The sequence below is a fragment of the Microtus oregoni genome, unplaced genomic scaffold, assembly GCF_018167655.1.
Source record: "Microtus oregoni isolate MIOR12 unplaced genomic scaffold, Mior012 000031F_ref0000149, whole genome shotgun sequence".
NCBI lineage: Eukaryota > Metazoa > Chordata > Mammalia > Rodentia > Cricetidae > Microtus > Microtus oregoni.
The window spans coordinates 13132190-13157610 of record NW_024543090.1 but is presented as its reverse complement, the minus strand read 5'-3'; the positions used below and the strand labels follow the sequence as shown (position 1 = coordinate 13157610).

Below are 25421 nucleotides of genomic sequence, written 5' to 3'. Positions count from 1 at the left end.
TTTGGTATCAGGGAAGAAGGAAGCTTTCGTATCCATTCTCTTAGCCTGCGTCTTTTTATGGGTGAATCCAGTCCATTAATATTAAGAGATATTAATGACCAGTGATTGTTAAATTCCGTTAACTTTCAGTGGTAGTGTTTCCCTTCTTTGGGGTTTGCTGGTGTGTGATTGTCTGTTGCCTGTGTTTTTGTGGGTGCACTTAGCTTCCTTAGGTTGAAGTTTTCCTTCTAAGACTTTCCATAGGGCTGGATTTGTGGATAGGGATTTTTTAAATCTGATTTTGTCATAGAATATCTTGTTTTCTCCATTGATAGTTATTGAAAGCTTTGCTGTGTATAGTAGTCTGGGGTTGCATTTGTGGTCTCTTAGTGTCTGCAGCACTTCTGTACAGGACCTTCTGGATTTTCTGCTTTCCAGTGAAAAGTTAGGTGTAATTCTGATCGGTCTGCCTTTAAAAGTTACTTTACCTTTTTTCTTTGCAGCTCTTAATATTTTTTCTTTATTCTGCATATTTTGGGTTTTGATTATTATATTATTATATGACATGGGGACTTTTTTTTATTCAGTTTACTTGGTGTTTTTTCAGCTTCTTTTACCTTCAAAGAGTTATTTTTTTAAGTTTGGGAAAGTTATCTACTATGATTTTGTGGAATATATTTTCTGTGCCTTTGTGCAGGGGTTCTTCTCCTTCTTTTATCCCTATTATTCTTAGGTTTGGTCTTTTCATGGTGTCCCAGATTTCTTGGATGTTTTGTGCTAAGAATTTGTTGGATTAAACATTTTATTTCCTGTATAGTATCGTCGACACCTGAGATTCTCTCTTCCATCTCTTGTATTCTGTTGGTTATGCTTGCCTCAGTAGTTCCCATTCATTTGCTTAGATTCCTCTCTGGCCTGACTTGCCTGTGGTTCTGGTGCCTGGAGAGTTGTTGGGGAAAGCTGGGCCATTTCTGAGAAATGTTGGAGATCTACAGGTAGGGTCTTACCTGATGTTGATGGTACTGGCATGGCCTCTGGCAGAGCAGGGGTTTTCTGTCAGAGTTGTGGGTCGGGATATGGACTCAGCTTGATTTCTTATAGAACTGAGGGCCATCAGCCCAAGAATGGCACCACCCAGAGTGGACTGAATCCTGCCCCATCAAGCACTAATAGTGAGAATGCTTATAGCCAGATTTACGAAGGCATTTTCTTCATTGAGGTTTCCTTCTTTCAAATAATTCCAGCTTGATAGAAAACTGACCAGCACAATTAACCTCTTGTCAGCTTTCCACACATATATAACACTGTTAAGCTCTTTTCTTTCCTTTTTTTAATTTTTCCTCTACCCTAAGGCCACACATTGACATCACATGACAATGTAAACATTTCTAAATTTAAAGTCCCACAGTCTTTTAAAATACACTTAAAACTTCATTCTCTTTAAAATTCAAAGTCTTGGGGTAAGGTTGAAATCTGGTGTGAGGGAAACTCCCACTAATCTACAAGGGTGACCCCAGCTAAGGCTCCTAGCAATGGTGGATAGGCCTGAAGTGGCCTCCACCTGTAATCAACTGATGAAATCAAATACCCAAATCCACAGCCAAGCACAGAGCCAGGCACCAAGCACGAGTTCTGGAATCATGCTGAAGAGAGAGAGAGGAATGATTGCACAGTCTAGGAAGGGTTGTGCCAAGGTCATCACAAAGGAACCCATAGAAACAACTTACCTGTGCTCATTGGAGCTCACAGAGTCTGGACCAACAGTTAGGCAACCTGCATGGGAGTGACCCAGGCCCACACTATGTGTGACAATTGTGTAGCTTTATCTACTTGTGGGCCTCCTGGTGCTGGAAGTCTGGCCTGTACACAATGCTTTGCTGACTCCAAGGAGCCTAATCCTCATACGGTGTTGCCTTGCCCAGCCTTAATACAAGGGGGAACTTAGTCCTACTGCAACTTGATATGCCATGCTTCATTGACACCCATGGGAGGCCTGTCACCTTTTCTACAGAAACAGAGGAGGAGTAGATTAAGGGGTGGAGTTGGGTGAGGTAACGGGAGGAGAAGATGGTGGGGAAACTTTGGTCTGGATATAAAATAAATGAATACCTTTAATTAACAGTAAAAAATTAAAAATTTAAAAGTCTTTTAAAAATCAAAATCTCTCAACTGTGGTCTTTTGTAAAATCAAAATTAAAGTAAATTTTTTTTTTCTTCAAGTGGGGAGAACAGGGCACAGCCACACTCTGGACAGAGCAAAACCATATCCAGAAAGTTGACACTTCTGGGGTTCACTCATGATCTTCTGGACTTCGCCATGGGCTTGGTCTCTTCTCTGGCTCTGCCCTCTGCAGCACACACACCTTGTCTTCTCTGCTCAGGCTGGCTCCAATCCACTTCTGATGCTGTTTTTGGTGGTCAGCCCATGGTGCCGGCATCTTCAAAATCCAGGAGCTTTCTTCTGCAACTGGGCTGTACTTTCATCCCTAGGCTCCCCTGGGCTCTCCTCCGGGACTCTAACCCTGCCACACAGTGACAAAGGGAAACTGCTCTCTATCACCAATGCACACCTTCAAAAACAGCACTGCCTGGGCGAATCTTATACTGCCAAGTTCAGTTGCCAGGACATGGTACAACATTGTCATGTCAGGAAAACTTTCCACAAGAGTTCACTCAAGGATGCTGGTTTCTTCTTACCCAGCACTAATTTCTCAGCCCCAGCTGAGCAGCATCAACTGTTTCAGAGAAGCAAAGGTTTTATTTTGGTGTTCTGGTATCTTGTTAATTACAGCTGAGTCTTTAGTCCCAGCTAATTAGCACTTCAGAATCTTAATTCAATACAGTGAATGCCCTTGATAAACGTCCCTCTGAGACTTCACATGCCAGGCCTCTGTGGTCTGCTGTACTTTCAACATGCATCTTGTCCAAGCTCCTACAGAAGAGTTCACTGAGTGTTAACACTCAATGGCTTTGTAGCCTAAGGTTCCAAAATCTTTCTATAATCCTCCTCAAAAACTACCTGTTCAGGTCTATCGCAGCCATACCTCATAATCCTGGTACAATTTCTATCCTATTAGGGTTTCTACTGCTGTAATGAAACACCATAACCTAAAAGCAAGTTGGGAAGGAAAGGGCTTATTTAGTTTATACTTCCATTATTGAAAGAAGCCAGGACAGGAACTCAAAGAGCCCAGGAACCTGGAGGCACAAGCTGATGAAGAAGCTTACTGTCTTTCTCCTCCTGGCTTGCTTTCTTATGGAATCCAGAATCTCCAGCCCAATAATGGCACCAGGGACAATGGGCTGAACCCTTCTTCATCAATCACTAACTCAGAAAAATGCCTATAGCCAGATCTTATGGAGGCGTTTTCCCCACTGAGTTTCTCTCCTTTAGATAACTCTAGCTCATGTCATGTTGACATAAATGTAGTTAGCATGAGTTATAAGGAGACTCTGCACCAACTTTGAGTGTTGATGAATCAGAACTAATTTCTTAACAAGGCTTGAAAACAGAGAAGTAAAGGAAGTAACTTCAAGCCGAGTATCATTAAAAATGAGTAAAAAGCCAAAGTGAGCATTTGTTGAATGAAATTCAGTATTTGATAAACATGGAAAACCCAACGAGAATACTATACATGGACCTGTCAGTGAAAAACCATTTGGAGAACACTTCAGACAACTAAGGAAATGAAATATTGGATGAGAAATGGCAGGAAAGGAGCAGCAATCCATCAAAATAGATTTAATATTTGTACTGTCCTTGTGTTAATTTTAATCACCATGGAGCAAATACTTAGGATAGAGACTTACTTAACAAGGAAACTAAGTCAAATTATAGCTAATGCTAAATCCAAAGCCCTATGATCTGCTTTAAGGTGAGTAGTTTTCTAAAAACTGCAGTGTTCACAGAATCTTCCAACTCAAAGGAAGCTTATTTCTTCTCTGATGCAGGTGCTGGGTTTGCCAACTTTCCTTTCTTGGCAGTTCCTCCTTTTGCACTCTATTCAGTGGTTCTCAATCTTCCAAATGATCTGACCCGTTAATACAGTTCCTCATGTTGCTGTGACTCCCAACCATAAAATTATTTCATTGCTACTTCGTAACTGCAATTTCGCTACTGTTAGGAATTTTAATGTAAATATCTGATATGTGACCTCTGTAGAGTTTGAGACTGCTGTTCCATTACTGCTGTATGTCACCTCAGTTTCCTTGATTCCATTCCAAATGAGAAGTCAAACCCTCCTCAGAGACCTGTACTGGACATGGCTCCTGTGCCTCAGGGCTGTGTCCAGCTCTGTACATCTTTCTTTAAACTGACACACTGGTGTCACCAGACAACCCAATCCTCCTGTCCTTCTACAAGCTTTCAATCATTCTGCTGATATATTTAAAGTTTTAATAATTCTGATACTTTCTCCTTATTTATTTTCCTATCCCTATGTATGCATTCTGTTTCCTGTCTTTCTATAAATGCTACTTCTGTGATCATACATTTATATATCTCTCTCAAAAACTACTCAACACTTGTTAAAAATGAAAACGTCATAAATTTTGTTTGATTTTATTTGAAATATAGTTAGATTTTATTTGTGATAATAGAATAGGGTAGCACCTTACTTTAAAGTTGAATGATTGGTCTGATGATCTAAATGGAGAACGTTAGCTTCATGATGAGAAAAATTCTGATTAAAATACAACTCAAAGGAAAAGGCAGATTTGGGAAGAGGATGCTTTTCATTACGTTTGCGTTATTTTTTTCTTTCCTTCTCCTTGCTTTTGTTTGGTTTTGCTTAAACTCAACTGTTTAGAAATGGAGTTTGACCATGAAGGCTCCTTTAGCACTCTGAGCCCTCTCTGGTCTGGTCTGTGCTGCTGGAAACATATCTGAAGCAATGGCTTCCCGTGAAAGTCATTCAGTGGAGTTTTATATCGAATCAACAGTTCTTCATATTAAAGTTTGTCTTTAAAAAAATGATGCAGTTTCAGTCTTACTGGTCTTTGAGGAAGCAGATTAGTAAATAAATGATTGATAAACTGAAGGGGTAGAAAATAAATTATCAGAATAGTAAAAAAAATCAGAGGAAGAAGAAACTATAAGAATTAAATTTGAAAACAATCTCAAGATTGGAAAGATAAATAGGTAAAAAATCACGTACTGATTTTTAAAAGTTTATCATTATTGCATTCATCATTATACCCATGCAGCATTATTGGTGAGGAATGACATGCACAAACTTTAGCTTTTTAGTACGTATGTTTTTATTAAGATAGATGGTTCTATTTCATGTGTATGAGTGATTTGCTTGCAAGTATGCATGTATACCAATGAATGTTGTCTTTAGCAGAGGCCAGAAGTGGGAGTTTGACTCATTTAAACTGGAATTACAGACAGTTGTGAGCCTCCATGTGGGCTCTGGGAACCAATTCTTGGTCCTATGTAAAACACTGACTGATCTAAACTATTGAGCAATCTCTCTAGTCCATCATGTCTCTTACAGAAACTATTTATTAGTTGGTATTTCACTTTTGGGGAAAGCAAGTGAAGGCATATTAAATTTTGGTACACAAATCATTCTGGATAAATACAACACAGTCAATGTAGCAATATCCATCTGAAATTCTAATATAATTTGTGTGCTTTATATTAAGAAATTTTACTATAATTAATCAACTGACTACATTGTCTTCTCATTGCCACCTTCATCTCTTTATTCCTAAGTGTATAGATTACTGGGTTTAGAAAAGGGGTAATAACTGCCTCAAACAGAGCAAGAAATTTATCCAGATGTGATGTTGGAAACGGCCACATGTAGAAGAAGATTATTGGTCCAAAGAACAAAATGACCACCATGACATGAGCTGACAGAGTGGAGAGGGCCTTAGATAAACTACCCAAAGATTTCTTTTGAACGGTCATCAAATTAAATATGTAAGAGATGATCAGAATTAAAAAGGAGGCCACAGAAATGAACCCACTATTGGCAGTAATCATGAATCCCAAGGTATATGTGTCCATACACGCCAGTTTAATAAACCGAGGGAGGTCACAGAAAAAGCTGTCTAGTTCATTAGGGCCACAGAAGGGTAAGTCTATGACAAAAATCAACTGAGTCACTGAGTGGATGAAGCCAATAATCCAAGAAGCAACTAAAACCAAAATGCACTTTTGTGGACTCATGATAGTCAAGTAGTGCAGGGGCTTACATATGGCAACATATCGGTCAAAAGCCATGGCTATGAGCAGCACCATCTCAGTGCCTCCAACTGCATGGATGAAGAAGATCTGGGTGATACAGCCCCCAAAAGAGATGGTTTTGTGCCTTCTGAAAAGGTCGTAAATCATTTTTGGTGCTGTGGAGGAGCTAAATATCAAGTCGAGAAAGGAAAGATTGGCTAAGAGGAAGAACATAGGGGACTGTAAATGGGGGTCTGAAGTCACTGTTAGCACAATGAGAAAATTTCCCAACAGACTTGCCACATAGAATATACAGGAAAAGAGGAAGAGTAAGAGCTGGGTTGTCCAGGAGTTGGAGAGTCCCAGGAAGACAATTTCAGATACTACAGAGCGGTTTGCTTCATCCATTGGCTCTTTTGGCTGTGACAACTCTCATGTCATCTGAAACAGGAGAGCCAGGAGAAACTCTGGTTTAGGACAAGCAATGCTCAACTGACAAAGTCACATGAATGATTAATATGCTGTTGGAGATAGTTTAAGTAAAATCTTGGAGAATTCTGAGTGCAGGAGAAATAGCCTTCTCCATGTAAGAATTCCCCAGTTGTTGACTCAATATGAAGTGGTCAGCCCTGAAATTATATACTTGCAAGTAACATTATAAGTACTGAGCAGATTGTACTTATGTATTTATGAGTGTATATATATATATATATGTAGAATCAATGAAAGGAAAGATGTCATGAGCTTGAAATAAAGCAAGGGGTAAATACATGGATGCAATCAGAGGGAGGTAAGTGATGTAATTATAATTTCAAAATATAAAAAAATAAGATGTGCTTCTTCCAGGTCAAATAAATGCAATTAATATTCCTGACATAGACCATTGTTAAAAAAATACCAAACTAATTAACTCTTTCACTTACTTGGATAACATATTTGTTATATTTTAAAAATCTAATTTCAGGCATAATTTTGAGTTGACTATGAGCTAAAGGCTTTTTGGATATTAAATGTGAAGAAATTGTTAAGTGATGGTGGTATTCACAACTGGAACATTCTTTAATATATACTAATATTAAATATATGATTACATTAAATGCCCGTATACACATTTCCAGGCAAGAGATGGGCATTTCTCTTATCTCTATATTGAGATGACAAGGTGACAAAATGGGGCAAAGGATGCAGGTTTATGGCACTCATTGTGTGACTTGGAGAAATTAAAAAAGGGCATGAATACTCTGGAGCAGATTCTGTCTGATACATTTTTTTGAGAAAAAAAATGATAAACATCCAGTAAAAGAGGCAACCAGAATGAGGGCAGTATGTCATGATCCTCCACACAGAAGTGAGAACGAACGTGTCAGAAGATCTGGTGAGGACCTGTCTCTTTGTAGGTAAATACTCCTAAGTTCATTCACAACTAAACACATGGAAAAATAGCAACATAACAGCCTTTTCTTATTATTTAGACAGGTATTTAAATATTTGACAAAATACAAGGTTTGGTGGAGAAGCAAGCATTCTCACATCTGTTTGCAGAGAAATCAAGAGGTTAGGTTTCAAATGCCGTCTGAGTTTTTACATAAGTGTTTTTGCTTTGGTTCAGAACTTCTGTCTCTAAGATTGAAAATTCTAGAGTGTATTCATATGTATGTTTCTGTGAATAAGGTAGACAGTGAAAGAACATTTTTTTTTGTTATTTTGGCTAAAGTACTGTTTTCAAGCTCAATGTCTTGAAAATGCCTTCCATGAAAGTAGAGACATAACATTGACTAACTGGAATGTCCACTAACAATGTCCACACTTGCTTATCACATTTTTACAAACTATACTAACTTATTCACTTTTAAACCATTGTTAACTTGAAAGTTTAAAAATTGCAATATTCTAAGAAGAGTTATTTACCTAGGATCTTTTGTCACATTAAATTTAATTTAAAAATCTGGAAATCAGCTGTGGACATAGTTGGTGGACTGTCGAGCTGGTTAATTCTCTGCATCTACTTAAATCTCAGTTCCCCAGGTGTGAAACTTGCTAATTGTTTCTCAGAATGACTATGCTTTAAAGGAGGGCAGAACTGGGACTGAAGCTGATACTAGGACAAGGGTCGCTCTTCTCAAATTGAAAATGGGCATCATTGAGAGGCCAACATCCACAAACTCACCGAATGTAAAGAGTTTGAGCTCGTGCCTGTATGGAGCCTTCACTCATATGTTCTAGTCTCTCTGGTGAGGGAAGGTCCTCTGAAGGCTACTGAAAGAGAAACATGGACACCAAACCAGCCACAAAATCCTCAACGTAAAATCTGTCCTGCTTGCAAGGTGTGCTGGGGCCATGGTGGCACAGAACTTGTGAGAAGAGCCAACCAATGTCTGATGTCAATGCCATGAGAGAGAGTCCATGCCTTATATTGTGTGGGATGGTTAAGAACCAGAGACTTAGGGCAGAATCAAAATGAATGGGGAAAAATCATTAAAATGATTACTAATAATATTCTTCTATATTCATAGATTGATGCCTTGTTCAGTCATTATCAGAGAGGCTTCCTCTGGTAGATGAGAGTGAGTGCTCAACCACAGCAGACAAAATGCAGGAGGAAGAGTCTAAATTGAGGGCCTCCATCAGGTCCTTCCCCTCTGCACTTGGGGAAGGGAAGAAAGATTGTAGTAATCAGAGAGGCTGGAGGATGCAAGGAGAGCATGAGCCACTGAATCAACTAAGTGGGTGCATATGGCCTCAGAGAGACTGAAGTGGGAAGTGTGGGGTTTGCACGGCTCCTCACCAGGTTCTCCGTGTATGTTAAGGTGTCTTTGTGGGACTTTTAACACTGAGCGTGTATCTCAGACCCCTTTGCCTGCTCTTAGGACTCTCTTCTTTCACAGGGTTGCCTTGTCCAGCCTCCATTTGAGGGCTTTTGCCTTTTCTTATTGTACCTTGTTTTGTCATGTTTGGTTGGTGTCTCTCGGATCCTACTCCCTCCTGCAGGGAACCAAAGGCAGAGGGGACCTGGTGGAGAGGACCCGGGGAAGAAGAGAGGTGAGGGAGTGGGGAACAGTCGAGGGAGAGGAAACTGTGACAGGTTGCATTGTCTGAGAGCAGAATACATCTTCATTTAACAAAAGGGCAGAAAAGTAGTTTAAATCTAATACTTCAGTGAAAACAGGTTGAAGACTGAATAGTGTTTATTAATGAGGATTCAGACCTCAGTTCCACTGTCTTACCTGTATTCATCTGAGTGCAAGAGTCTGTGCTCACACTTCCGCTGCTATGTGTGAAGTGTAACAGGACAAGTCTCAGAGTCCTCTACAGAGCAAGGCATTCCCTTCTGTGCTCAGGGCAGCTCATCCTTTCCAGGGCCAACATCAACAGGCAATGGACTTTAAATCATGTGAAATTAGCATCGAAGGAGTAGGCTGATAATGCTAGAGTTTTGGTTAAAATCACAAATCAACATTTGAAACAGATCAGGAAAAGACTGGCTATTTACTTTTTCTTTTCAATTATTAAAAAATGTTGAAGTGGTTGCGGGGACGAGGCAGAAATCCTTAATAAATAAATAAATTAAAAAAAATAAAATGTCTGGGTACTCTATTATTTCTCATGACAATTTGTCATAATTCAGTAGCATGACCTTCCCCTAGAAATAGCGAAATATTTTGAAATGCTACAGCATTACCGAAGTTCTGATGACTCAGATCTGTCCTACTCTTTATTGTAATTTGCACTGAAAATTAGCATTGAAAATACTCTACAAATTAACGTTAAATAAAAAGAGGAAGCATTTACGAAAAAAAAATGTTGAAGTAAATTAGAAGTTTCTGGATAGTGCTGAAAAATTTCCTCAAGAGTTCAATATAATCACCAGAAGCTTCTCCACTGTATCCTCTTCCTGGGATGTACAGAAAGAGGTCAGGACATTGCTCAGGGTCCTAGAAGTTATGTAGAGAGGACATTAGACCTGCATGCTTTTACATGAGTCCTTAGTGCTCCTGGGAAACCCTGGAAGGCTACTATCACCCCAGTGAAACTTTGCTGCATGTTTGTGACAGTTTTTTGATTCTAAACTAAGGTAACAAAGGTCCAGGAAGGGTGAGGACTCTGCTTAAGCCATAGAACAAACTGTTGGAAAATCTGAGTAAGTATATTTCCCTCTTGGTCTCATCAATCCAGATTTATTTATTATTTCATTCCACCCCCTTATTTTTTTATGATTGTCCTACACTTTGTGTCCTGTCTGTGGCTCAAGGAATCACAATACATCACTTGGATGAAATTTTAAGAAGAGAAGGTTTTGAAGGTTTTATCACATAGTATAAATCAAGTTTTAATCAATTGTTTGCCAATCATCCCATATTGATGACGCAATATGAGTATGTCTCTTAACAGCTTATTGTATATCTATATAAATATTGTATTTACAGTTAGAATTCAGCCCTTCAACACACACACACACACACACACACACACACACACATATATATATATATTAACCCTAGCTTCTTTACTGTTTTCCAAAATTATTGATATTTTTCCCACCTGGCTACACTTCAATTCTTATTTTATTCCCTTTGTGGAACACACATGTAAGACTTCCATGAAAACGCCACTGGAGGAATATCTACCATGCTGAACATCTCATGACTGCTCATTCCTCTGATTTGTATATTTTACTTGATATGTTGCAATTTCCACATAGAATTTATTTTTATAGTTGATTGGGTTTTTCTTCTGCTCAATGTGTTTCCATTGAATTTCTGATTTTCTTCAAGGACAGTTCTATCAGTGGGATAGACAGAGGTGCAAGGAAGTGCTGGATAGGTAGGTCAGAACGAGCAAACACACACACACACACACACACACACACACACACACGTCAATATAAAACTTAGAATGTTGTGAGCTAACTATAGAAAATAACGGAAAGTCAGCTTCCATCCATCTAACCTACCTGAATCAGTGTTGGGAAGATCACATATTAGATAACACAAGCCTGCTGAGCCCCAGCCTGTGCCATAGCTTAGCATAAAAAGTCAAGTGTTGTACCTCCACTGAGGAGAGGCGACTAATTATCAACATGGGAAAGACACTGAAGTGTTGCCATAGAATTTTGGGATTGTTATTTTGTGTACATTTGCCCATGGGAGTTGTTTCCAAGGACCACAGAAATTTGGCCAGAGCCAAAGGAAAAATTTGGTAATGGGTCACTGGAGGGGAGAGAAGGCAGACTACAGGGATTTCGTATTTGTGAACAGTACAATCTTTTGCTTAATTTAAAATCCTTTTGATCTATTGTTTTTCTTATTTATAAGAAGAGAAACTGCATAAGATTTAAAATATATACTTTTAAAAAGTAAAAAGTAATGTATCATTTCCACAGGAAGGTAGGAATGGAGAGATAAAATGAGTAAAATGTCCCGTAGTGTTTACTGTATGGTATAATCTATGTCCCATGACAATGAGTGACTGAACTAGATTTGATAAGAGTTACAGCTGTCTGGTTAATATTGAGCCAATTGATTATTATTATTTGAGACAGGGTTTCTCTGTAACTTTGGAAACTGTCATGGAACTAGCTCTTGTATACCAGGCTAGCCTCAAACTCACATAAATCTGTCTGCCTCTGCCTCCTGAGTGCAGGGATTAAAGGCATGTGCCACTACCACCTGGTGGCCAATTTGTTATTGATTATTTGATATTCGGAGAAAAAACAGAACTCAATTAGAATAGCTCAAATTGAGGAACGGATAGACCTGGTGGATCAGATAAAAGGCAAATCATTTACAGTTCACCTTTTCTAGAATAAGATATTTTTTCTTAAAAATATCAATAAAAGCTAAAATTTATAGGTAAAATTTGTTTCTTTTTCTAAAACATATGTAGAGAATCGATGATAGGGCCATTGTAAATTATAAACTTCTTTTGTTGAGAGTTCTCTTTTCAGTACCCCATTTTTAATTGTATTATTTAGAGTTTTAATGTCTAGTTTTTTGAGTTCTTTATATATTTTGGAGATCAGACCTTTGTCTGATGCAGGGTTGGTGAAGATCTTCCCCCCTTCAGTAGGTTGCCTTTTTGTCTTAATGACAGTGTCCTTTGCATTACAGAAGCTTCTCGGTTTCAGGAGGTCCCATTTATTCATTGTTGTTTTTATTGTCAGTTTAAATCTTGATACTACAATATGGCTTAATTTGGTCACATGCTTTTCTAGATTCATTTGTGCTTTGTGTTGCTGAGGCTTCTGACCCTCAAATAAATTTCAGGAACATAAAAGAAATGCAGCCTGGTTTCTGAAATGGAAGGGATCCTACTCTATTGCAAAAAAAATCTCAAAATCAATGAATCATATTATATATACAAACATATATGTTTTCACATCATATGTACATGTATATACACAAACTTTTATTAGCTGAGGTGTTTACATAATGGAAGTTTGGAAGATATAAGACAAAAGCTGATGGAGGAGGGTCATCTGTCTATCTGGTGCTTTCATTGGTTAATTAATAAACTCACCCATAATGAGGCACAGGCTAACAGATTGGATATGAAAACAGAATCCATCCCTCTTCTGCATACAAGAAACGCATCTCATCCTCAAAGACAGACATCTTCTTGGGGTAAAAGGTTGGGAAAAATATACCAATCAAATGGACCTAAGAAACCAGCGGGTGTAGCTATCCTAATATCTAACAAAATAGATTTCAAGCTAAAATCAGTCAAAAGAGACAAAGAAGGACATTTCATATTAGTCACAGGAAAAAAATCCATCAAGAAGAAATTTCAATACTGAACATCTATTTCCTAAATACAAGGGTACTCTCATATGTCAAAAAAACACTTCTAAAGCTTAAATCATATATTAAACCCCCCACACAAATAGTGGGAGACTTCAATACTCCCCTCTCATCACTGGACAGGTCAATCAGACAAAAAAATAAACAGAGAAATAAGAGAACCAACAGATGTTATGACTTAAATGGACTTAACAGATATCTATAGAATATTCCACCCAAACAGAAAAGAATATGCCTTCTTCTCAGCACCTCATGGAACCTTCCAAATATTGATCACATACTCGGTAACAAAACAAACTTCAACAAATACAAAAAAAAAATGGATAACCCAGTTTACCTTATCAGATCACCATGCTTTAAAAACTAGAAGTAAACAGCAATACCAATTCCAGAAACCCCAAAAACACATGGAAATTAAACAATGCTCACCTGAATCATCAATGTGTCAAGGAAGAAATCAAGGGGGAAATTAAAGACTTCCTAAAATTCAACAAAAATGATCACACAACATGCCCAAATTTATGGGACACAATGAAAGCAGTGTTAAGAGGCAAGTTCATAGCACTAAATGCCTACATAAAGAAGCTGGAAAAAAAATCTCACACTAGTGAATTAACAGAACATTTGAAAACTTTAGAACAAAAAGAAACACACTCACCTAAGAGAACTAGACGATAGGAAATAATCAAATTGAGAGCCGAAATCAATAAAATAGAAACAAAGAAAACAATACAAAGAATCAATGAGACAAAGAGACAACAAAATAGACAAACCTTTATCCAAACTAACCAAAAGACAGAGAGAGATTATCCAAATTAACAAAATCAGAAATGAAAAGAGGGACATAACAATAAGACATGGAGAAAATACAGAGGGTCATCAAGTCATATTTTGAAAACCTGTACTCCACAAAATTGGAAAACTTAAAGGAAATGGACAACTTTCTGGATAAGTATCACTTATTAAAATTAAATCAAGAACAGATAAGCAAGTTAAACAGACCTATAACTGCTGAAGAAATAGAAACAGTCATCAAACCTCCCAACCAAAAAAAGCCCAGGACCAGATGGTTTCAGCTCTGAATTCTACAAGACTTTTAAAGAGGAACTAATACCATTTTCTTCTATTGTATCTTTATGCCTGAGAATCTCTCTTCTGTCTCTTGTCATCTGTTGGTGAAGCTTATGTCTGCAGTTCCTGTTCACTCCATGCTTTCCTCGGTTTGTTTTCTTTACTGTTTCTTTCTCTATTTTCAGGTCTTGAACAGTTTCATCCATTTCCTTCACTTGTTTCTTTGTTTCCCTTGGCTTTCTTTGAGTGATTTATAATTTCCTCTCATTAGTTTGTGTTTTCCTGGATTTCTTTAAGGGATTCATTAATTTTCTCTAAGTGTTTGTGTTTTCCTGGATTTCTTTAGAAATTTATTTATTTCTTGTATAAGGACCTCTATTATCTTCATAAAGTTGGTTTTAAGGTCATTTTCTTGTGCTTCAGCTGTGTTGGAATATTCAGGGCTCACTGTAGTATCGATGGCTTCTAGTGGTGTCATATTGCATTGTGTGTTTTTGATTGTATTTTTTTTGCAAATACATCACTTTAATATCATAATATTTCACATCAGACCCTCTACATTTCCTGTTTATTTTTTTTCTTGGAAAAAAAAATGCTGCCTCCTCCCATCCTCCATTTCCCTCCCCTTCCTCCAACTCCACTCCCCCAGCCCCCACTCCTTTCCCCCTCCCTCTCCAGACCGAAGAGCAATCAGGTGGAAAGTCCAAGGTCCTCCCCCCTCCATCTATGTCTAGGAAGGTGAGCATCCAAACTTGCTAGGCTCCCACAAAGCCAGAACATGAAGTAAGATCAAACCCCAGTGCCATTGTCTTTGGCTTCTCATCAGTCCTCATTGTTCAGAGAGTCTGGTTTTATCCCATGCTTTTTCAGTTCCAGTCCAGCTGGCCTTGGTGAGCTCCCAATAGATCAGTCCCACTGTCTCAGTGGGTGGGTGCACCCCTCACGGTCCTGACTTCCTTGCTCATGTTCTCCCTCCGTCTGCTCCTCATTGGGACCTTGGGAGCTTATTCTGGTGCTCCAATATGGGTCTCTGTCTCTATCTCCATCCATCACCCGATGAAGGTTCTATGGTGATATGCAAGATATTCATCAGTGTGGTTATAGGATAGGATAGGTTGATTGTATTCTTATGCTGGCTTCTAAGTATCTGGATATAGGTGTCAATGTCCCAGTTTATCTTTGTGGGTTTGGTGTGTCCACCCCTGATTACTGTCTCCTCTTCTGGTCTTCTGGCCTGAGTTGTCTTTGGTGCTGGTGACAGGAGAGTCCTTTGGTCCAGTATGTCATTTCTACTGTGGTTGTGACTCCTGTATGACCTCTGTGGTTTTGGGTGTTGGTATTGCCTTTAAGGTTCTGTGAATTGGTGTGGCTTCTGGGGTTCCAGGTACCAGCAGGCCATTTGGTAAGAGCTGGGGACTTGTGCTAGAGTTGTGGGCCAGGAAATCATGACAATGGGAGGCAAACTGTTGGGGAAAACTGGGCAAATTCTGAGGAATGTTGGAGATCTACAGGCTGGGTCTTACCTGGGATTCTGGGTACTGGCGTGGCCTCTGGTAGAGTAGGGGTCTTCTGCCAGAGTTGTGGGTCAGGATATGGACTCAGCTTGCTTTCTTTAGAACTCAGGAGCATCAGCCCAGGAATGATACCACCCACAATGGGCTGGGTCCTTTCCCACCAACCGCTAATTATGAGAATGATTATAGACAGATTGTATGGAGGCATTTTCTTCATTGAGGTTCTCTCTTCAAATGATTCCAGCTTGTACCAAGTTGATAGAAAACTGGCCAGCACAATTGACCCCCTTTCAGCTTGACACAGAAATATAACATTGTTAAACGCTATCCTTTCTATTTTTTAATTCTTCCCCAAGGCTTCACATTAACATTGCTACACAATGTAAACATTTCTAAATTTAAAGTCCCACAGTCTTTTAAAATACACTTAAAACTTCATTCTCTTTAAAATTCAAAGTCTTGGGGTAAGGTTGAAATCTGGTGCAAGGGAAACTCCCACTAATCTACAAGGGTGACCCCAGCTAAGGCTCCTAGCACTGGTGGATAGGTAGGCTGAAGTGGCCTCCTCCTGTAATCAGCTGATGAAATTGAATACCCAAATCCTCCACAGCCAAGCACATAGCCAGGCACCAAGTTCTGGAATCATGCTGAAGAAAGAGAGAGAGAGAGAGAGAGAGAGAGAGAGAGAGAGAGAGAGAGAGGAATGATTGCACAGTCTAGGAAGGGTTGTGCCAAGATCATCACAAAGGAACCCATAGAAACAACTTACCTGTGCTCATTGGAGCTCACAGAGTCTGGACCAACAGTTAGGCAACCTGCATGGGAGTGACCCAGGCCCTCGCTATGTATGACAATTGTGTAGCTTTATCTACTTATGGGCCTCCTGGTGCTGGAAGTCTGGCCTATACACAATGCTTTGTTGACTTCAAGGAGCCTAATCCTCATACGGTGTTGCCGTGCCCAGCCTTAATACAAGGGGGAACTTAGTCCTACCTCAACTTGATATGCCATGCTTCATTGACACCCATGGGAGGCCTGTCACCTTTTCTACAGAAACAGAGGAGGAGTAGATTAAGGGGTGGAGTTGGGTGAGGTAACGGGAGGAGAAGATGGTGGGGAAACTTTGGTCTGGATATAAAATAAATGAATACCTTTAATTAACAGTAAAAAATTAGAAGTCTTTTAAAAATCAAAATCTCTCAACTGTGGTCTTTTGTAAAATCAAAATTAAAGTAAATTTTTTTTCTTCAAGTGGGGAGAACAGGACACAACCACACTCTGGACAGAGCAAAACCATATCCAGAAAGTTGACACTTCTGGGGTTCACTCATGATCTTCTGGACTTCTCCATGGGCTTGGTCTCTTCTCTGGCTCTGCCCTCTGCAGCATACATACCTTGTCTTCTCTGCTCAGGCTGGCTCCAATCCACTTCTGATGCTGTTTTTGGTGGTCAGCCCATGGTACTGGCATCTCCAAAATCCAGGGGCTTTCTGCTGCAACTGGGCTGTACTTTCATCCATAGGCTCTCCTGTGCTTTCTTCAGGGACTCTAACCCTGCCACACAGTGACAAGGGGAAACTGCTCTCTATCACCATAGCACACCTTCAAAACAGCACTGCCTGGGCAACTCTTACACCACCAAGTTCAGTTGCCAGGACAAGGTACAACCTTGTCACGTCAGGAACACAGCTTATGTATGCTGATTCTTAAGAAAGCTTTTCAGAAGAGTTCACCTCAAGGATGCTGGTTTCTTCTCACCTAGCACTGATTTCTCAGCCCCAGCTGAGCAGCATCAACTATCCCAGAAAGCAAAGGTTTTATTTTGGTGTTCTGGTATCTTGTTAATTACACCTGAGTCTTTAGGTCCAGCTAATTAGCACTTCAGAATCTTAATTCAATACAGTGAATGCCCTGGATAAAGTCTTTAAAAATCCCTCTGAGACTTCATATGCCAGGCCTCTGTGGTCTGCTGTACCTTCAACATACATCTTGTCCAAGCTCCTACAGAAGAGCTAACTCAATGGTTTTGTAGCCTAAGGTTCCAAAATCTTTCTATAATCCTCCTTAAAACTCCCTGTTCAGCTCTGTTGCAGCCATACCTCACAAACCTGGTACAATTTCTATCCTATTAAAGTTTCTATTGCTGTAATGAAACACCATGACCTAAAAGCAAGTTGGGAAGGAAAGGCTTTATTTAGTTTACACTTTCATTATTGAAAGAAGCCAGGACAGGAACTCAAACAGTCCGGAACCTGGAGGCAGGAGGTGATGTGGAAGTGTTATTTACTGTCTTCCTCACCGTGGCTTAATCAGCTTGCTTTCTTATGGAATCCAGAATCTCCAGTCCAATAACGGCACCATGGACAATGGGCTGAACTCCTCTCTGTCAATCACTAACTCAGAAAAATGCCTATAGCCAGATCTTATGGAGGCATTTTCATCACTGAGTTTCTCTCCTTTAGATAACTCTAGCTCGTGTCATGTTGACATAAAGGTGGTTAGCATGGGTTATAAGGAGAATCTGCACCAACTCTGAGTGTTGATGAATCTGAACTAATTTCCAATTAAAGCTTGAAAACAGATAAGCAAAGGAAGTAGCTTCTAGCTGAACATTATCAAAAATGAGTAGAAAGCCGACATGAGGACTTTTTGAAATTAAGTATTTGATTACCATGAAAAACTCATGGAGAATAATACACATGGTCTCATCAGGCAAAAGCAGTTGGATAGCACACCAGACAGCTAAGGAAATGGCAGGAAAGGAGCAGGAATCTGTCCACACAGATTTAATATTTGTATTGTCCATGTGTTACTTTAATCACTCTGGGGCAAATACTTAGGATTGAGACTTTCTTAACATGGAAACTAAGTCAGTTTAAAACTGATGTGAAACATAGCCCTAGGATCTATTTTAAATTCAGTAGTTTTCTAAGAAACTGCACTGTCCACAGAATCTTCCAACTCAAAAGAATTGTCTTCCTTCTCTGATGCAGTTGCTGGGTTTGCCAACTTTCCTTTCTTGGCAGTTCCTCCTTGTAGACTCTATTCAGTGATTCTTAACCTTCCTAATGGCCTGGCTCTTTAATACAGTTCCTCATGCTGTTGTGAATCCCAACCATAAAAGTATTTCATTGCTACTTCATAGCTGCAATTTTGCTACTGTTAGGAATTGTAATGTAAATATCTGATATGTGACATCTGTAGGGTTTTCAACCCACAGTTTGAGTCCACTGTTCTATTTTTTCTGTATGTCACCTCAGTTTCCTTGATTCCATTCCAAAGCAGTAGTCAAATCCTTCTTGGAGACACGTACTAGGCGTGGCTCCTCTGCCTCAAGGCTGTGTCCTTCGCTGTTCATCTCTCTTTAAACTGACACTTTGGCATCACCAGTCTGCCCAAGCCACCTGTCCTTCTTCCAAGCTTTCAATAATTCTGCTGATTTATTTTAAGCTTTAATAATTCTGATACTTCCTCCTATTTATTTTCCTATCCCTTATGTGTGCATTCTGTTTCCTGCCTTCCTAAAAATGCTACTTCTGTGCTCATAGATTTCTGTCTCTCTCAATGAATTACTCAATACTTGTTAGAAATGAAAATGTCATAAATTTTGTTTGATTTTTATTTGAAACGTAATTAGTTTTTATTTTTACACCTCATTGTGTAAAGAGTAATGAGTGGTCTGATGATCTCAGTGGAAAAAGTGAGCTTCATGAGGAGAAAAATTCTGAAGAAAATTTACTCAGAGAAAAAATTGAATTTGGGAAGAGAATGCATTCTCACTATATTCGCTCTATTGTCTTTCTTTCCATCTCTTGACTTTTGCTCTGCTTTGCATGAAAACAGAAACATTTAAATCTTCCTGGATTGCCCTGTGCCTGGGCTGAATGCAGAATTCTATTTTTAAACAATTTTATAAAACTATTTTCTTTTTAAGAGATTTATTTTATTTTAATTTTTTTATTGAAAAAAAATTTCCGCCTCCTCCCAGCCTCCAACTTCTCTCCCCCTCCTCTCACCCTTCTCCCCCTGCCCCCACTCCTCTCCCCCTCCCTCTCCAGTCTGAAGAGCAGTCAGGGTTCCTTGCCCTGTGGAAAGTCCAAAGTCCTCCCCACTCCATCCTGGTCTAGGAAGGTGAACATCCATACTGGCTAGGCTCCCACAAAGCCAGAACATGAAGTAGGATCAAAACCCCGTGCCATTGTCCTTGGGTTCTCATCAGCCCTCATTGTCCGCCATATTCAGAGAGTCCGGTTTTATCCCATGCTTTTTCAGTCACAGTCCAGCTGGCCTTGGTGAGCTCCCAATAGATCAGCCCCACTGTCTCCATGGGTGGGTGCACCCCTTGTGGTCCTGACTTCCTTGCTCATGTTCTCCCTCCTTCTGCTCCTCATTGGGACCTTGGGAGCTCAGTCCAGTGCTCCAGTGTGTGTCTCTGTCTCTATCTCCATCCATCGCCAGATGAGGGTTCTATGCAAGATATTCATCAGTATGGCTATAGGATAGGGTCATTTCAGGTTCCCTATCCTTAGCTGCCCCAGGAACTAACTGGGGACCTTGCCTTGGGCACCTGGGAGCCCCTCTAGGTCCAAGTCTCTTGCCAACCCTAAGATGTCTCCCTTAATTAAGATATGTGCTTCCCTGCTCCCCTATTCAACCTTCCTTTATCCCAATCATCCCGTTTCCCCAAGTTCTCCCCATCCTACCCTTCTCACTTTTCTCTCCCCATCTCCCATTTCCCCCCTCCCACCCCACCCCCAAGATCCCGATTTTTTGCCCGGCAATCTTGTCTATTTCCCATACCCAGGAGGATAGCTATATGTTTTTCTTTGGGTTCACCTTCTTATCTAGCTTCTTTAGGATATCAAATTATAGACTCACTGACCTTTATTTATGGCTAGAACCCAATTATGAGTGAGTGCATCCCTTGTTCATCTTTTTGGGTCTGGGTTACCTCACTCAGGATAGTGTTTTCTATTGTCATCCATTTGCGTGCAAAATTCAAGAAGTCATTGTTTTTTACCGCTGAGTAGGACTCTAATGTGTATATATTCCACACTTTCTTAAGAAAGCATCTTCAACAAATGGTGCTGGCACAACTGGATGTCAACCTGTAGAAGAATGAAAATAGACCCATATCTATCACCATGCACAAAACTCAAGTCCAAATGGATCAAAGACCTCAATATCAATCTGAACACACTGAACCTGATAGAAAAGAAAGTGGGAAGTACCCTACAACAGATGGGCACAGGAGATCTCTTCCTAGGTATAACCCCAGCAGCACAGACATTAAGGGCAACACTGAATAAATGGGACCTACTGAAACGGAGAAGCTTCTGTAAAGCAAAGGACACTGTCACTAAGACAAAAAGGCAACCCACTGACTGGGAGAAGATCTTCACCAACCCCGCAACAGACAAAGGTCTGATCTCCAAAATATATAAAGAACTCAAGAAACTAGACTTTAAAATGCTAATTAACCCAATTAAAAAATGGGGCACTGATCTGAACAGAGAATTCTCAACAGAAGAAGTTCAAATGGCCAAAAGACACTTAAGGTCATGCTCAACCTTTTTAGCAATCAGGGAAATGCAAATCAAAACAACTTTGAGATGTCATCCTACACCGGTCAGAATGGCTAAAATCAAAAACACCAAGGATAGCCTTTGCTGGAGAGGCTGTGGAGGAAGGGGTACCCTCATCCATTGCTGGTGGGAATGCAAACTTGTGCAGCCACTTTGGAAAGCCGTGTTTTGGTTTCTCAGGAAATTCGGGATCAACCTACCCCTGGACCCAGCAATACCACTCTTGGGAATATACCCAAGAGATACCCTACCATATGACAAAAGCATTTGTTCAACTATGTTCATAGCAGCATTATTTGTAACAGCCAGAACCTGGAAACAACCTAGATGCCCTTCAATGAAAGAATGGATGAAGAAAGTGTGGAATATATAAAACTATTTAGCATAGTTTATACTTAGACAATTCTTCATATCAGAATTTTCTTTTTCAACCAAACCCGATGTGGTTTCTGATTCCTTACTGGATTGTGAAAAGCAGATTATCACACAAATGACTGATAAACAAGATGCTGAAGGGACAGAAAATAAGTCATGAGGAGAGTGTGACAAATCATACAAAGCAAATGTTAGTTAATCTTTATTTTCAAATAAGACAGTCCATTTATAATGTGACCCTTAGAAACGTGTGCTTTGGCGGTTATCAGTATTGTTTTGACCATTTTAGTGAATTAAGCTTATTGGTGAGTAAGACTGGAAAACTCTTTTGTCTTTAGTCTGTTGTATAAACAGTTAGTAATATTCAAATTTAATTCAGGCAGAAAACGAATAAGGGCACATCACATATTAGCACATAGTAACATTCTGGTGAAGTATAACATAGTTTATATAGCACATATCCACATGAAATTCTACTTGCATATTCATGTATCTTCAGTATAGCAATGATAACTTACTGTAATTCATAAAGCGAGTGTATAGTCTTCTCATGGCCATCTTCATCTCCTTATTCCTAAGCATATAGATCACTGGATTTAGAAAAAGAGTAATAATTACATCGAAGATGGCAAGAAATTTATCCAGATGTAATGTTGGAAACGGCCACATGTAGAAGAAGATTATTGGTCCAAAGAACAAAATGACCACCATGACATGAGCTGACAGAGTGGAGAGGGCCTTAGATAAACTACCCAAAGATTTCTTTTGAACGGTCATCAAAATAAATATGTAAGAGATGATCAGAATTAAAAAGGAGGCCACAGAAATGAACCCACTATTGGCAGTAATCATGAATCCCAAGGTATATGTGTCGATACACACCAGTTTAATAAACCGAGGGAGGTCACAGAAAAAGCTGTCTAGTTCATTAGGGCTACAGAAGGGTAAGTCTATGACAAAAATCAACTGAGTCACTGAGTGGATGAAGCCAATAATCCAAGAAGCAACTAAAACCAAAATGCACTTTTGTGGACTCATGATAGTCAAGTAGTGCAGGGACTTACATATGGCAACATATCGGTCAAAAGCCATGGCTATGAGCAGCACCATCTCAGTGCCTCCAACTGCATGGATTAGGAATATCTGAGTGATACAGCCCCCAAAAGAGATGGTTTTGTGCCTTCTGAAAAGGTCGTAAATCATTTTTGGTGCTGTGGAGGAGCTAAATATCAAGTCGAGAAAGGAAAGATTGGCTAAGAGGAAGTACATAGGGGACTGTAAATGGGGGTCTGAAGTCACAGTTAGAACAATGAGAAAATTTCCAAACACATTTGCCTCGTAGAACATACAGGAAAAGAAGAGGAGTAAGAGCTAGGTTGTCCATGAGTTGGAGAGTCCCAGGAAGACAAACTCAGATACCACAGAGTGGTTTGCTTCACTCATTGCCTCTGTTGACTGTGACAACCCTCATGTCATCTAAAACAGGAGAGCGATGAGAAACTCTGGTTTAGGACAAGCAATGCTCAACTAACAAAGTCACATGAGAGACTAACATGCCTTTGGAGATAGTTATGTATTTATACATACTTACACACACACACACACACACACACACACACACACACACACACACGTAGAAATAGTGAAATAAAATGAGGCCATGATTTTGAAGCAAAGCAAGGGGGGAATATATGGAAGGGATTGGAGGTATGAAAATAAGAATGTGATGTATTTACTTTTTAATTTCCAGAAATAAGAAAGTATAAAAAACACTTCCTCCATCCCCCCTAAAGCAAATAGTATTCCTCTCATATATCCCAGTGTTCAAAGCATACCAATATTTAACCCTTTAATTTACTTGGATAACCATATTTGTTATATTTTGAGAATATATTATTATAGGCATATCTTTCTGATGACTCTGAAATAAAAGTCTTTTGGGTTACTAACTGTCAAATTCTTAAGTGACTGTGGACATTTCTTAAGATATTAGTATTCGGCTCGAGCTGTCGCGTCTGCCTCGCGCTCTCTCTCCGGGTCTTCCTACCGTGCGGAGGACGCTTTTCATACTTTGCCGCCAGGCTCCTCGTTTCGAAGTCCGCCACAGAGAACATGGCCTCAGGAGTTCAGGTTGCGGATGAAGTATGTCGCATTTTCTATGACATGAAAGTTCGGAAATGCTCCACGCCAGAAGAAATCAAGAAAAGAAAGAAGGCTGTCATTTTTTGTCTCAGTGCAGACTTTTTGTGCATAGTTGTTGAAGAAGGCAAAGAGATCTTGGTTGGAGATGTTGATGAAACCATAACCGATCTTTCAAGCATTTTGTGGGAATGCTTCCTGAGAAAGATTGTCACTACGCTTTGTATGATGCAAGCTTTGAAACTAAGGAGTCCAGAAAAGAAGAGCTGATGTTCTTCTTGTGGGCACCAGAACATGCACCTCTGAAAAGCAAAATGATCTATGCGAGCTTGAAGGACACCATCAAGAAGAAATTTCAAGGCATAAAGCATGAGTATCAAGCAAATGGACCAGAAGACCTCAATCGGACTAGTATTGCAGAAAAGCTTGGTAGCTCCTTAATCGTAGCTTTTGAAGGATCCCCTATTTAGATCATCAGCCAGTGCCACAATTGAAAGCTTCCATGTTTAACACTATCCTTTCACTATAGAAGTAAAGCAAATATATTAGGCCAGGGTCTCACTGAGGGGAATTTGTCTTGTCATCTTTATAGTAAACTAAAAATTCTATAGATGTGTGCAAACACCAACACCTACATAAATCTAGCCTCTAAAGTTTCATTGGTGTGGAATTAAATTCTTATTGGCCAAATGCCTATTTTCATGAAGTGACTTACAAAGATTTTGTTGAGCTCAGGATTTTAATAACACAGTTCACAAAACAGTACAAGGCAATGTGAAGCGAACTCTAAATCTTGACTAACCTCAGCAGTTACTTTTGTTTCCTTTGCTTAGGAAACTGATTGTAATCTATGTATAATTTTCATCCAAATTCTCTATTTTTCCTTGGCTTAAACAAAATAATGAGGTATAATTTTCTTTATTGTGTACAACACTAATATACACTAACAGCAGTAACTAAGCCAGGCAGTCTTCAGTCATCAGATACATCACGAGACTGCTTCAGAACTGTGTCTGCTTAGAATCACGCTGACCTTGCAGCACACCATCCAGAGCACAGTGTGGAATGCAGGAAGCAGCCCTGTATCTGCAGCAAGAGGCTCCCTGGGCTGGGAAACTGCTTACAGTGACTTTGTGTCTTAGAAATCATGGTATATCCTCAGGGGAAAGTTCAGTGTCTTGTAACAACTAATTATATTGCAAATTAGGGCTTCATTGTAATCTACTTCATTAATGAAAAATGATAAAGCAGTGTATTTAAAAAAGTCAGGGTGCTGTCAATCTTTAATTTCTCCTTTGGAACCCTGCTGCATCTGGTATGGTAGGATGTGGAAGAGTGTTGAGTGTTTCCTCTGGGGCCTGGGAGAACACAAATCCCTAGAGCAGTTTACCAGCTGTGTGGGAAACGGGAACAAGTACCACGGATGGCACTCACAGGGGTCTGCCTAACGACACTTGGAAGTGATAACATCACAGGCACAACACCACACAGTGTAGATGCACAAGCAGCTCAACTTAGAAGTAGCAATGCTGGCTTTATGTAATAAAGGAAGCATTTGTAACTTAAAAAAAAAGATATTAGTATTCTAAATAAGATCACATTAAAATGCCTATATACACATTTCAGGATAAGAGATGGGCATTTGTCTTATCTCTGTATTGAGATGACAAGGTGACAAAATGTGGCAGAGGATGCAGGTTTAAGACACTCACTGTGTGACTTGGAGAAATTAAAAAAGCCATGGATACTCTGGAGCAGATTCTGTCTGATGCTCACTGGAAGAAAA

At 39.6% G+C, this 25421-nt stretch overlaps 1 protein-coding gene and 3 pseudogenes across 1 annotated transcript; 2 read left to right on the top strand and 2 right to left on the bottom strand.

The window, feature by feature from the left end:
* Window positions 1-25208, top strand: part of LOC121465632 — a 553860-nt pseudogene extending 528652 nt beyond the window's left edge.
* On the bottom strand, window positions 5624-6562 carry LOC121465626 (olfactory receptor 4F6-like). The gene has a single exon (XM_041678911.1). The coding sequence runs from the start codon at window positions 6560-6562 to the stop codon at window positions 5624-5626; it is 939 nt and encodes a 312-aa protein (XP_041534845.1).
* On the bottom strand, window positions 21992-22942 carry LOC121465512 (annotated as a pseudogene).
* LOC121465631 lies at window positions 23580-25208 on the top strand (annotated as a pseudogene).
* Window positions 25209-25421: the final 213 nt, after the last annotated feature.

What these genes read in the sequence shown, in the direction of transcription:
- LOC121465626 (XM_041678911.1), bottom strand. Translation starts at nt 6,562, where the DNA reads ATGGATGAAGCAAACCGCTCTGTAGTATCTGAAATTGTCTTCCTGGGA.